Here is a 12,905-nt window from a genome sequence, read left to right as displayed (position 1 = left end):
TGACACATATATAAAAAAGACATATGTTCAAAATTCTCCCCATTTTTAGCGAAGGAAGGAAAAGGAGAAATGTGAGCTAGGAAGGAATTGAATGTAGCAATTCCAATCAATACCAAAATGTACAGTCATGGTTGCCTGACAGCATCGACCTACACATAGGATTTAGGACCAGCTGTATAAAATGACAAGTTCAGTACTGCTGACCAAGAGAGGCTCACTACTGTTTAAGACATAACGTGTTAACAATGACTGACAACAAAAAAAGGAAAAACAACTTGAGGCAAATATCTCTTTAAAGAATATATGCGACGTATACACATATATTCTGCATAAAAGGGATAAGCCACAGCATCATGCATAAAAGTTTATGCAGCTTCTGAGAATTATGCTTCTCTTTCTTAGGCAGGATTTGTAGAATTTATTATTCAAACTATGTTATTTTGGAACATGGTTATTTGAAAACATAAGCACGGCACCATCTGTGTGACACATGCCAAGGAAATATAGATTGCACCGTATTTCTGCTTAAGGAATTAATGGAAGGTTGATAGCTTGGAAGAAAAAAAAAAACTATCTTGCCATTGCTGGTCAGCAATAATCGAACCACTTTCTGGGGATTAAGCGCATGGCTAAGCCTACTGGACCAGACACTAGCAAAGGGCAGGGGGTCTTCTTATCAGAGAAATGCTTCTGGAGCCAGTCTCACTACATGACAGATTGCTTTCATATTCCTGTCTGCAAGGCAACAAAGGATGGCAGTAATGCGATAATGCCAGAGTGCAACGGGTGTTAAGAACCCGTTGCATTTATGTATTGTATTTAGTAAATAATCAGGCTCATCCAAATTGTGATCTCACCACTCAACCAAGGCCATTAAAACCAAGGTTAATGCTTTAATAATCCTCTGCTATTTTTTTTCAATATGGTCAAAAGGAACCCTTTTCTATTTGCATGGCCATAATATTATTGACCTCTTCATCCTCTGAATGCACATCAAAAGGAACTGAAATCAAAGTAATTACCAGTGTTGTTCTCTCATGGTAAACATTTAACTCCTCACAGTGTCCCTTCACTGTTAAATAAATTGAATTGGATTTTTTTCAGATGTAGACAGGAAAACTTGTTAAAGGTCAATAGTTTAAGGATGTTTACTCTGCAATTTTCTTTGCCAAAATTATGTCAATCTGAAAGAATTAAACTATGGTACAGCTGTAAAGAAAAGCAAAAGTACAATACTCTATACCACTTCCTTGTTTTAAAATCCAAATGGGCAATGACAGACAACACAGATGTACTTTATGCTATTAAGTGTAATTTCTTATATTTAAGCTCTCAATATCATTAAGTCTTCTTATTTGAGAGAAATACCACGATGAAATTGCTAAGTACTTAAAAATACACATACATTATTTCGATGTCTGATTTGCTGCATAAGTGTGTTACCTATGAATTTCTAGATGAGGAAATTGAGTCACAATGAGTGACTGACATTTTCAGTTGTCACATAATGCAAATCACTTACGTTATGAAATGTTAGGAAATTTCATGTTTCCTATGAGTTTAATATTATCAGTATTCTGTCATGATGACCAAGAGGGAATGTAAAATAAACAAATTTCTTAAAATATCCTTCCAATGGACAAATAGCAGATTTGACTAAGTATTAAAAATATACATTTTAAATATTAAACCAGGAAATGAAATTAATGAGCTTTCCAAAGGGGAACAGATTACTTCTCTAATGTATAGGAATGACATGGAGTGCCAATGTTCCTATTTTCCTAAATCCAAAGGCATATTCGAATAAGCAAGTAAGTAATTCCCTTACTTAAGGTTTAAGGACCCAAACGCTAGATGTCTTTTCCTCATCTTTTCATAAGAAAAGATGACATCTTGACAGTTTCTCTCTGTTCTCAGGTAGCTACTACTCTTCAGTTGAGAAGATTTTATCAAGCTATCACACCTAAGATAAAGAAACTAGTCATCCAGAATTTTATATATACTTACTTTAAATGGTTTGAGTTAATGCACACTGGTGCATTTTAAAGACCGATCAATTTTAGTAAATAAACAGTATTTCAAGTAAATCTGAAGTTAGCCATTCTAGAACTAACATCCCTTTAAGAATGCTAATACCATTTTTGTTTTGGCTAACCAAATATAATAAGTAGCACTAATTTCCAGTTTTAAAAAAATCTATATTAAGGTTTTATAGAAGTTTCACAAAGCTGGCAAACGAAACTAGATGGTAGTTTATCACCACAATGAAAAACTCATTTATTTTATTCCACATTAAAAATCTTTTTTTAAGAATAAATGTTTCTACTAAATAAAACTAAATCCTCCCATGCTACCACCACCTCATTCATAAGTAATAATCCCAAAGGGCAAAAGGTTAGGTTAAATACTACTTTGCCAAAAACACACACACATTTCAAGCTACAGAGCTAGCTTCTCAAACTCTTTGCTCTTGCTACAGATGCTCTAGGTATGGCATAAGTGTGCATCTTTTTTAAGGAAGCTGTATATCAGCTCTGTTCCCAGTGAACAGTGAACTGTCTCAAATCCACATCATAGAGGTTGGATCAATCTTGCAAACACAAGTCACTGTTGAAAAGAGGCCTTGAACTGAAACAGCCTGGAAAATGTATTACTCATCCTAGCAGAGAATATGCCTTCCCAGCAGTTAAAATGTAATGTGGCAAAACTCAAATTAAACACATCACTTAAAATAAAAATTCTGCCTTAATAGATGTAAAGCTCCTGATACAGGAAGGAAACAAATTACCTGGAATTAGTGAAGGGTGAGATACTAACACATGAAGATTTCTTTTTGCATTTTGTCCAGTTATAGCTGGAGGGGGAGGGTTCTTCCCCCTCCTTGTTTATTACACTTTTCTACTAACCTTTCAAAGTGCCTTCATCTTTCTTTCTTTTCTTGTGAAGTGGAAAGTATCCTACCCTAGAAAGCTATCCTACCCTAGAAAGATGATATGGGGTCTTAGGGGAAAATGAGAATGGTATATATACTACCACTAGCACGAAAACCATTTTCAAAAGTGTAACTTGCCTCTATTATCTGTCTTTGACGTCTATAAATACTAAATTGCTCCAAACGTGCCATTGTTAGACAACCCCCCATAGTGAGAGTATAAAAGAAAACTTAGGATGGCCACTGTTTACAGTTAATTAAGCTTAATCCTGTAATATTTCCAGTTTTTCTGAAATCCAGAAATGTTGAAGAATAATGAGCAGAATACCAACTTATGTGATACTCTCACATACCTTAATAATTAATAATATGACTATATAAATCAAAATCTCTACCTTATAATCCAAGGCTGAGAGTTTTTCCAGTCTTTTGTTTACATCAGAAGAATCCATCTTCTTGGTAAACTGAATAAAACATAGTTTGTTTTGTGCCAAAAATGATAAGATGATAAAACTGTCTGTGAGAAGAGCTAAAAAACATAATTAGATAATACCAAGTTAGAATAAAATAATGAATAGATTTTTCCACTGATATGTTACAAAAAGCTATTTTCAAACATACATATTAACTGAAATCACTAGTCTCTTGAATATCATTATAGCATTTTATAAAAATATTAAAGATATTAGGAATAAACAATAATTGTCAATCTAATCATATGTGATGTTTTTTTCCTGTGACTGTTTCAATATACACTGATATTTGGGGACCACCAATGGATGAGATGTATTTAGAAACAGGGCTATGAAGGTATTTTAAGAAAATTATTTCACACCTGAATGTAGAGATGAAAACATTCCATTTTATTTGTGCTAAGAGTTTAATCCTATGTTTATATGATAGAAACCATCCGAGGATAAAGTGGATTTATTAGGGGATACTGATCAGTGTTCTCTACCAGTCTATTTATTTAAAAAATTTTCATCAGTGAATCTTCTTTTAGGGGTATACAAGCTGGATGAAATAAAGCATATTATGACCAATATGTACATTACATAAATTAATATCTAATAATGAAAATTAGCACAATATTTCTACAGCTTTGTCACCAAAGCACACAAGTAGGTAAATAACTAATATTTGTGGATTATATAAAGGGCTATTAATGTTACATAAAATTATTGATAAAAACATGTTACAGGAATTTGAGAAATGTTTTGCATTGTTCCTAGCATAAAGAAATTATTAAATGTTTTATACATTTTCCTTTACTTTCACACCCCTGACCATACAAACAGTGACCAACAGTGGATCTACACAATTACAAGAGAATCTGGAGAACTGCCAAGAAATCACATTGTTACCATGTTCCCATGAAAGTGTATTCTTTTGGGTACAAATAAAAGAAATACATGAAAAAGGATAACTCAGAGACACGAATTGTGCTGAAAGTTTCCTTTTAATTCTCATTGAGGAGCATCAATATAACAAAATCATCACAGCCAGTATTTTATTTGCAGTACCAATGAAGGGGTCAATTATTAGACATATGAAAATGGAACCTCTTCTACAGGGAAGCTTCCTCAGCACCTTACTCCTGTAAGGAAGGGGAAATGGCATGCTTACAATCCTACCCCCAGCTTATTACTATCAGTAATGTTGCTAATTATGGCCATCCTGCAGAGTTCTTTTCTTCAAGATGATGTGATTGTGTCTGATTTATTCAGAGGTAGCAAGTGAGAGAACACAGCAGACGGAAGATTTCTTTATTCTCACCTCTGTCCTTTCCACTAGGACATATTTCCTTTGATTACTAAATTTAAGATACCATTTTCAATCTTTCATGATAATACAATGTTTCTCAACCTTTTTACCTTGAATAAAAGAATATAATCTTTAAAAATTCAGGAGTCAGAACAGTATAGTGAAAGGAAAATGGGCTTCACAGCCCGAACCTGTATTCAAATCTTAGCTCAGTCACTTTCTAGCTATATGACTCTGGACATGTTCCTTAGTAGCTCAGCTTCGTTTCCTTATGTGTAAAAATGGAAATAACTATACCTTATACAATTGTTTTCTTGTATTAAATAGGTAGGTTAGGAACCCAGCATATAGAGCCTTTTGGTTCAATAAATGTCAGTATCCTTCCTATACAATAACTGGCTTAATATCTTTTTCTTACGTGCTTTGTACCAATTACAGACTGATTGAGATGTCACTTAATAGGACCTGATTGTCCAATATATTAGGCATTGGTCTTTACTATTTAGAAAATATAGCCCAAAATCTCTCTAAGACTTTAGTAACAAAGAATCTTCCTATGAGAGCCAAAGCATCAATTGTGTACTGGTGGTTGTGTTGATATATTTGTGTTATTTATTCAAAATTCATTTGGAAATGAAATATATATTTGAAGTGCCAGTTATAGAGAAATAATTTTGAAAGAATGAAAACAAAACCCTATTTTGAAAAAATATTCACTTCTTTTAAGGAAAAAGTAAAAAACAACTCAGAATATAAGCTTAACAGTTGACAAGACGAAAAAAACTTTGATATTAAATATTAGTCGAAACTTGTATTGGTCCCAGGGGGTGTAAGTACGCTATTACAAGCAATTACTTGTTGTGTTTGCAAGTCCCCAGTGGTAATAATTAGTCTACCTGTTGACACACTATTTCTCCTGCCCTACTGTTAATGTAGGCAATTGATTTGCACATGGGGGTAATTACCATCACTGATGGTGTCTGAGATGAGCTTCCCCACCAGGCTTCTGTCAATCACCACTTTCTCCAGCTGCGGCCCAGAAAGGCTTAGAGACACCAGCACACCTGAACCAAAAAGGAGCTAAAACCAGGTAAGTGGGGGAGAGAGGGAGGAAGACATGCTGTGATTTAGAATCTTTAAAAAACCTCTCTCCAAATATACAACTTATACAGATATTTTACACATGCATCTACACTACAAAATCATAAAGATTTTCTTCACTGAAAAACAATTACTGACATTGTGAGTAAAAAGAGAAAGGTGGCTAAAGCATGCAACACAATAAATGCATTGATTAAAGCTACATGCAGAAACCTAATTTAGGCCATGTTTATTAGAAATCTAATCTTCTAAATACTTAGAAAGCACATATGCAGACATAACTGCTTTGTTTTGGATTCAGAAAATGTAATGTATTCTATTATTTTGAAAAATTACTATTATAAACTAAAACATTTCTTGAGGTTTGAATAGTCATTGCTACACATTAAATATAGAAGAGATGCCACTATTACAATATAAACAGCTAATGTTATGCATTTATTTGGAAGTTAAACACTATTTACTTCTAAAAATAAAGATCTTGTCAGTCTAAAATTTTAAAATACATGTAAATCAAGGCAATTAAGTAAAATGTTAAATTTTTAAAATCATAAACAACACATATCAGAAACAATTTCACAAGGAGAAATAAAGGAATATAGTAGAGCATCCAGGCTTTATCAATATCAGTGTTCACAAAACCACTCAACAAAAGATGATTGAATATCACCATTATAATTTTATACTGCTCCTTTCCATTTGTGGCAGCATAATTCATTCATCTCCAAATGTTTAAAACTTCTGAAAGGACTATGCATATGCGTATGCTTGTTATCTATGAGATTATGAAATATCAACATTGGAAGAAATTGTTTCACCTTCAAGGCAACAGACTCAAAGCTGATGAATCATGGAATAACATATGGTATAAGAAGAAAAAAAACCAATTGTCAGTAAACTAATCACAAACATGCTAGCCAAATTCAAAGACAACTTTGATTTTAAACAAAACAGGGGAATCCCCCACCCACCTAGGCATCATGTCCCAGCTAGGGAGGATGATTCTGTGTTGAGACATATTTGGACATGTGTGAAAGATAAGCAGCATGAGGGACCAGGGTAATATAAAGACAGACCACCATTCCTCACTGCCTAACAGATTCCAGGCACATGATTCAGAAAAGAAACTGAAGAGTTGCTTTGCATTTACTGTTAGAACTCTTGTCCTAGTCACCAGAAAGCTTACCTTTATTTGAGTTAACAGATTATTCCATTTTGCGTTAATACCTCTACAGGGGCAGAGAGTTGGGGGGAGGGTACTTAATCATTTTTATGGGTTTTGGAGACTACTAAGAGAAGGCACATTTGTTTCAAGAAATTTAAAATGCTTCACAAATTAATCTCTACTGAATTACACCCAGCCCTACCACATACCTTAATGGCAAATGGTGATATTTCCCTTTTGAAGAATCCCCCCATAGCAACACAGCAGGTGGTCTTAACTCCCCAAATTCCTTCTCAGATGGGCAATTTTAGGGACATCTTTTATATCTACTTCTCCCCTTCCTCCTTTATTCAAAACATCTCTAAAATCTACCCTTTTCTATTTATTTTTATCTACTAAAGCTTTACACCTATACTCTTAAGCACTTCTTTTCCTAATTACTCATTGACTACCAGCTCCTTATGGATGTTGGCTTGGCCACATTTATCTTTGTAGTGCCAGGAATACAGTAGGTGCTCAATAAATGTTTGGAGAAAGAATCACAACTAACTCAATGGAACACCAGATAATTTGCAGTTACAAAAAAAAAAAAACTTGGTCTAATTTTCCATTTTCATATGACATGGATGTTCCTTCTGCAGCATCCCTTCAAGCATCTAGCCCATGCTTGAATATTGCCAGTGATCAGGAGCTCACTGCTTCACAGGAAAACTATTCTACCATGGGTCAGTTGTAATCAATTTAAAGATCCTTCATTCATTTTTTTAATTCACCAAAAACTGAATATTCATTATATGCCAAGCACTAAATTAAATTTAAGGGCTCAAAAAGAAATCAAATATAATTCTTAAAGTAGGTTAAATAAAGTAGGTTAATAGAAAGAGGTCGAGTTCAAAGCAAATAACTAATGAAGTGCTGTTACCAGTTTACCAGACCTATTATAGAAGTACATACTGGGTAGACTCAGAGTCTGACTGATAAGGAGGTGGTGACTCTTGAGATTGAGGCTGAGGATACAACTGACTCCCTACAACTTCAACAGTCACCCCAATTATTCTTCGGTAGCACCCACCTCAAATATTCAAGGATAATAACACAGTGGTTAAGAGCACAGACTCTGAAATCAGAATAAATTCAATATTGGCTACTTGTTACTAGCTGTGTGACACTGACAGTGTAATTTAACCTCTCTGTCCCTTCATTTCCTCACCTGAAAATAAACATGATAGTATCAACTTCATAGGATGAGGATTAAATAACTTTTTACAAAAAACATTTAGAATAATGCCTGGCACACAGTGTTTGCAATTATTATTATTATTCAACCATTAATTGTAGGATGCTGTCCATAGTCTCCAAATCACTGCTCCTGCCTCCAGGCATAGATTAGTTATCTAACCAATGTATGCATGCTCTTGCCTCCATGACGCTCACCCCTTTGAATCCTATATCAAATAACAAATATCCTCACTACGTTGTTAACCAACTCTGAGCACATTTGTCTTTTTAAAAACCTTGTAACCCAGGTTGGACTCAATGTTAGATATGTGACACTCAGGTGAGTTACAATTAGTAAAAAATGCAATCTTTTGTTGCCTCTCCCATTGGCTATGATTTCACAAGGATATTATCTCCAAAATATTTGCAAGTTCCTTCAGAACTCTGGAATTTAATTTTTCCAAGTGTCTAATTTCTTTTACCTTGTTTTCTGTTCTCACCACTGCTCTCATGAAATAACTCTCATATCCTAACAAAAACTGCTTTTTCTATGTATGAGCGTTTGTTATAAAATTCTTTTAAAAACCCACTTTTATGAGATGAAGAAGGAAAGTACAGCCTGTGAGAGTAAGTAAATGAGGGAACTTATGCCGGAAAAGATTCAGAGGGGTGAGTGTCATGGAGCCAAAAGCATGCATACACTGGTTAGATAACTGATCTATGCATGGAGGCAGGAGCAGTGATTTGGAGACTATGGATCCTGCCAAGTGAGGTTGGACATTCCTTCAGAATCCTTCTCAAAGAATAGGTACAGCCACTTTTTCATAAATTCACTCATTTACCCCAAAATATATATATTTAGTATATCATATGAGCCAGGCACTGTTCCAAGTGCTGAGAATACAGCAATGAACAAAACAGACAATGCCCTTGCCCTCCCTGGCCTCATGGAGCCTGCATTCAAGTGTGGACACAGATAATAAAACAAATAGTTTTAATATAATGTACAATAGCAATAAGAACTATTGAGCAAATTTAGGAGGGTGCTACTTTAAGCAAGATGGCTAATAAAGAAATAAGCCTCTCTGAGGAAATAACATTTGAATATAGACTCAAATGAAGTAAAAGAACAAGCCACATAAATATCTGGAGAAAAGGAGTTCGAGGCAGAGAGAAGAGCTAATGCAAAAACTCTGAGGTGGCAATGTGCCTAGGCTGATTGAAGAAAGCTAGGCCAGTGTGGCTGGAGGGGAGTAAGTGAAAGGGATATTCATAGAGGATGAAGTCAGAGAGGCAGTCAAGGACCAGGTTAGGTTAGACCTTGTTGATGAGAAGTTACTGAGTTTTAAGCAGCACAGAACTATAATATAATTTATGTTTTAAAGTGGGGGATCAGGGCAAGAGTGAAGCAAGGAGACCATCACAAGCCTATTGCAGTGGTTGAGGTGAGAGATGATGGCTTGGGACTAGAATGGTAATGCTGAAGGAAATGATAAGTGGGCAGACTTGAGATATATTTTAAAAAGTATCTACTAGCACTTGCTGAAAAATTGAATGTGGCACATGAGAGAAAGACTCAAAGATTTTTGGCCTGAGCAACAGTTTACTGTGATTGGGAATGCTAGAAGAAAAGCAAATTTAGATTATGGAGAATCAAGAGTTTGATTCTGACACGTTAAGTTTAAAGTATTTATGGACATACCAGTGGAGAGATCTAGTACATAATCAGAAATGTGTCTGAACTTCATGGGGGACTACAGAGGTATATCTGGGAGTCATCAACAATACAAAGGTAGTATTTAAAGCCATGGTACTGGACATGCTCTCCTTTAAAAAATGAGTGGAAAGACAGAAAGAGATCTAAGGTCTGAGCTCTGGGACATTCTGACCCAAAAGATCAGTTTAGCCCTCTTATTGAACCTGAGTTTGGACACCTGAAAGATCAAGTATGTCCACCATTTCATATTTCCAAATGTCCTATGGACTAGAGGCATCCCTGACACCAGATTTTGGAATAAGAAGGTATAAATCAATTAATAAGCTAATTAATGCATTTTTATAAAACAGCCTATGGGGAAGCATAGAGTTGCCAAATACTGGTGCCAAAAATACTCCTGGATATTGTAAAGGAGATAACCAGAGTTAGAAAAATATAGTCAAGGAAAGAATATTCCAGCCCAGACAGGGAAGTGCTATTCTCACCTCTGCCTGTTTCCCCAAAGTGGTTAGTCCTTAAGACCTCCAAAATGGAAAGGGTCTATGTAAGATTTGGTAGGACAAAAAGGAAAAAGAGCACCAAGACAGTGTCCTATTCCATTGCAAGGGGTTGGAGGGAGGATTCTGGTGGCTCAGAAAATAAAAAAGAGCAGGCAAGGTGGTAAAGGGAGGCATCTCTGAAGCAGATCTGAACTGAAAAGACCCGCAGGATGAACCAACGAGAAGGCCAGTGGTATCTCCCAACACTGTCCCAATTTGAATGTTGTTTAAATGTTGTGCAGGAGATAACTGAGGCAAATAGAAACCGAAACTCTTCTTTTTCTTTGACACCCCGCCAGACAAAAAGTACCTTCCTTATTATTCCTGCTCTGACCATGTCTCTTTATGTTGCCTTTCTCATTTGCTCCTTTTCATTTTCTTCAAATAAGCTCATACTGGGAAGGTAAGCTTTCTCTTTAAGAAACTCAGAAATGATTCTCACAATCCCCAGATGGCTCTTCAAATTGGCTTCTCTTAACCCTAAAGTCTACAGTACTTAGACTGAGGATTAAATTGGAAGTGAAATGGTACTTTGAGGGAAATGAGAAAATTATATCAGATGACATCATTAATTGAAACAAAACATAAATAACATCTGAGTTTTGTTCATTCAGTAGGTTAAAAAAAAAACACGTAAGTTCCTCCTACATGTCAGGAAACAAAAGTAAATATAGTTAAGAATTTTAAAAAAATTAGTTGATTTACTACAGAGAACTGACTTAATGAGAAAAAACAAAAGAACAAGAAATAAACAAGTATTTTTCTGGATAGAGAAGTGAGGTTCCTCACTGGGGTCTCCCAGTGGGATTTCCCAAAGATTTGTACGGTGTTATTCAATATATGGAATACAATGTACCTAGAAATCTGCCTGCAAAGTCTATTTCAATTTAATAAACCTAATTTTCTCACTTATTCTCATTATAAAACAAATGATGCCATATTTCAATCCCTAATTTAACTTTAAAATCCTGCTAACTATATTTCCATAAAAGAAAAGTGATCATTCCTAGAAAGTATTTGACCATAGAAACATGGTCAAATTTGGTAGGACAAAAAAGAAAAAGAGCACCAAGACAGTGTTCTATTCCATTGCAAGGGGTTGGAGGGAGGCTTCTGGTAGCTCAGAAAATAAAAAAGAGCAGGCAAGGTGGTAAAGGGAGGCATCTCAAAATAAAACAAGGTCCGAAAGTAGATTTTGTATTTGTCAGTAGTTTTAAAGATCTAAAGAGTTAAAAGCAGTGGTGAGAAGTAAAGAGAAAGGCAAATCAGATAACACTTTTTTTGTATATTATTTTATAATTTACAGAAGACTTTTATATGCAACATAATGCATGTAAAATGACAGTATAACTGATACAAAATAAGTATGCAAGTTTTAAAAACAATAGTAATAAGGTTAATCTCATGCTCATACTAATTCCCAATCAGAAAGGTAAAGCAATTAATCAAAGGTCTCATAATTAGTGGGAAACTGGAGACCAAGACAGGTCTATTAATGACAAATCCTATATACTCCTTCACCACTATTTAGGAACTAATATCCTTAACTCTCACTTCTCAGTTGACTTCCATGCAATATCCCATCTGATTTTTCTCTCTCCAGCTCTTTTCTTCACTCAAACCAGTCTCCCTCTAAACCAGGGGTCCCCAATGCCCAAGCCACTAACCAGTACCCATCTGTGGCCTGTTAGCAACCGGGCCACACAGCAGGAAGTAAGCGGTGAGTGGGCAAGCATTACCGCCTGAGCTCTACCCCCTGTCAGATCAGCTGCAGCATTACATTCTCATAGGAGGTAAACCCTATTGGGAACTGTGCATGTGTTCTCAACTGGGGATGATTTTGGCCACCAGGAGACATGACATCTGGCAACGTCTAGAGACACTGCAGCTGTCACCACCTTTATATATTAGCCATCTTCACAGAGCCTCTCTTTAAAAGAGTGCTTTTAAATGAGTTGCTGTGGAAGCAAAGATGTTTTCCATGTCTTCATTAGGCAGATTTGGAAACTTCCCAAATTTTAATCAATCCTTTTCTCACATAAAGAAAGGGTAATGTGATAAGCTATCCTCTCTCATGTATGACAGCCTGGTCAGATATCTCAAATGGAGTGGTGGGCAGTGCACAGTCCAGATCAGCAGTCCACAGGAAACCCACCCTGTGTGTCTCTAACCATGTTCAGGGCTATCACTTTGATGACTAATGCTACTTTTCAAGATTGAAAGTGCCCCATAGCAAGTAATCGAGCTACCTTAGCTTGAAAGAAATATCTTGTTAGAACACCCTCTTGCCTTTGTTCTCATTCTCTGCTCACCAATCAGCCTTCTTATCTATACTTCAGTCTCTTGAATAACTTATCCGTGAGGTAATGCCCCAAGGAAATGAGCAATGTCTATGATGCCAAATATATCTCACATAGTAAATTAATAAATTGCCATTCCAGTTAATAAATCAGTCACATCTGAATTTGG

The 12,905-nt window shown here is 35.6% G+C and overlaps 1 protein-coding gene across 22 annotated transcripts in view; it reads right to left on the bottom strand.

Annotated features, from left to right (window-relative positions):
* Positions 1–12,905, bottom strand: part of WDPCP (WD repeat containing planar cell polarity effector) — a 729,520-nt gene that overhangs the window by 330,563 nt on the left and 386,052 nt on the right. For all 22 annotated transcript variants that reach the window (XR_010149488.1, XR_010149489.1, XR_010149490.1 and 19 more), the window contains 2 exons: positions 5,662–5,776; positions 3,328–3,461 (listed from right to left, as the gene is read on the bottom strand). Coding sequence is in view for 19 of the 22 variants with exons in the window: in XM_054678456.2 (XP_054534431.1) it covers positions 3,328–3,461; positions 5,662–5,776 (249 nt within the window). In the remaining 3 variants the exon portion in view is untranslated. The remainder of the gene's footprint in view (positions 1–3,327; positions 3,462–5,661; positions 5,777–12,905) is intronic.

Source organism: Pan troglodytes, chromosome 12 (assembly GCF_028858775.2).
Source record: "Pan troglodytes isolate AG18354 chromosome 12, NHGRI_mPanTro3-v2.0_pri, whole genome shotgun sequence".
Taxonomy (NCBI): Eukaryota; Metazoa; Chordata; class Mammalia; order Primates; family Hominidae; genus Pan; species Pan troglodytes.
The sequence above is the reverse complement of the archived record's forward strand: the minus strand, read 5'-3'. Positions and strand labels throughout refer to the sequence as shown.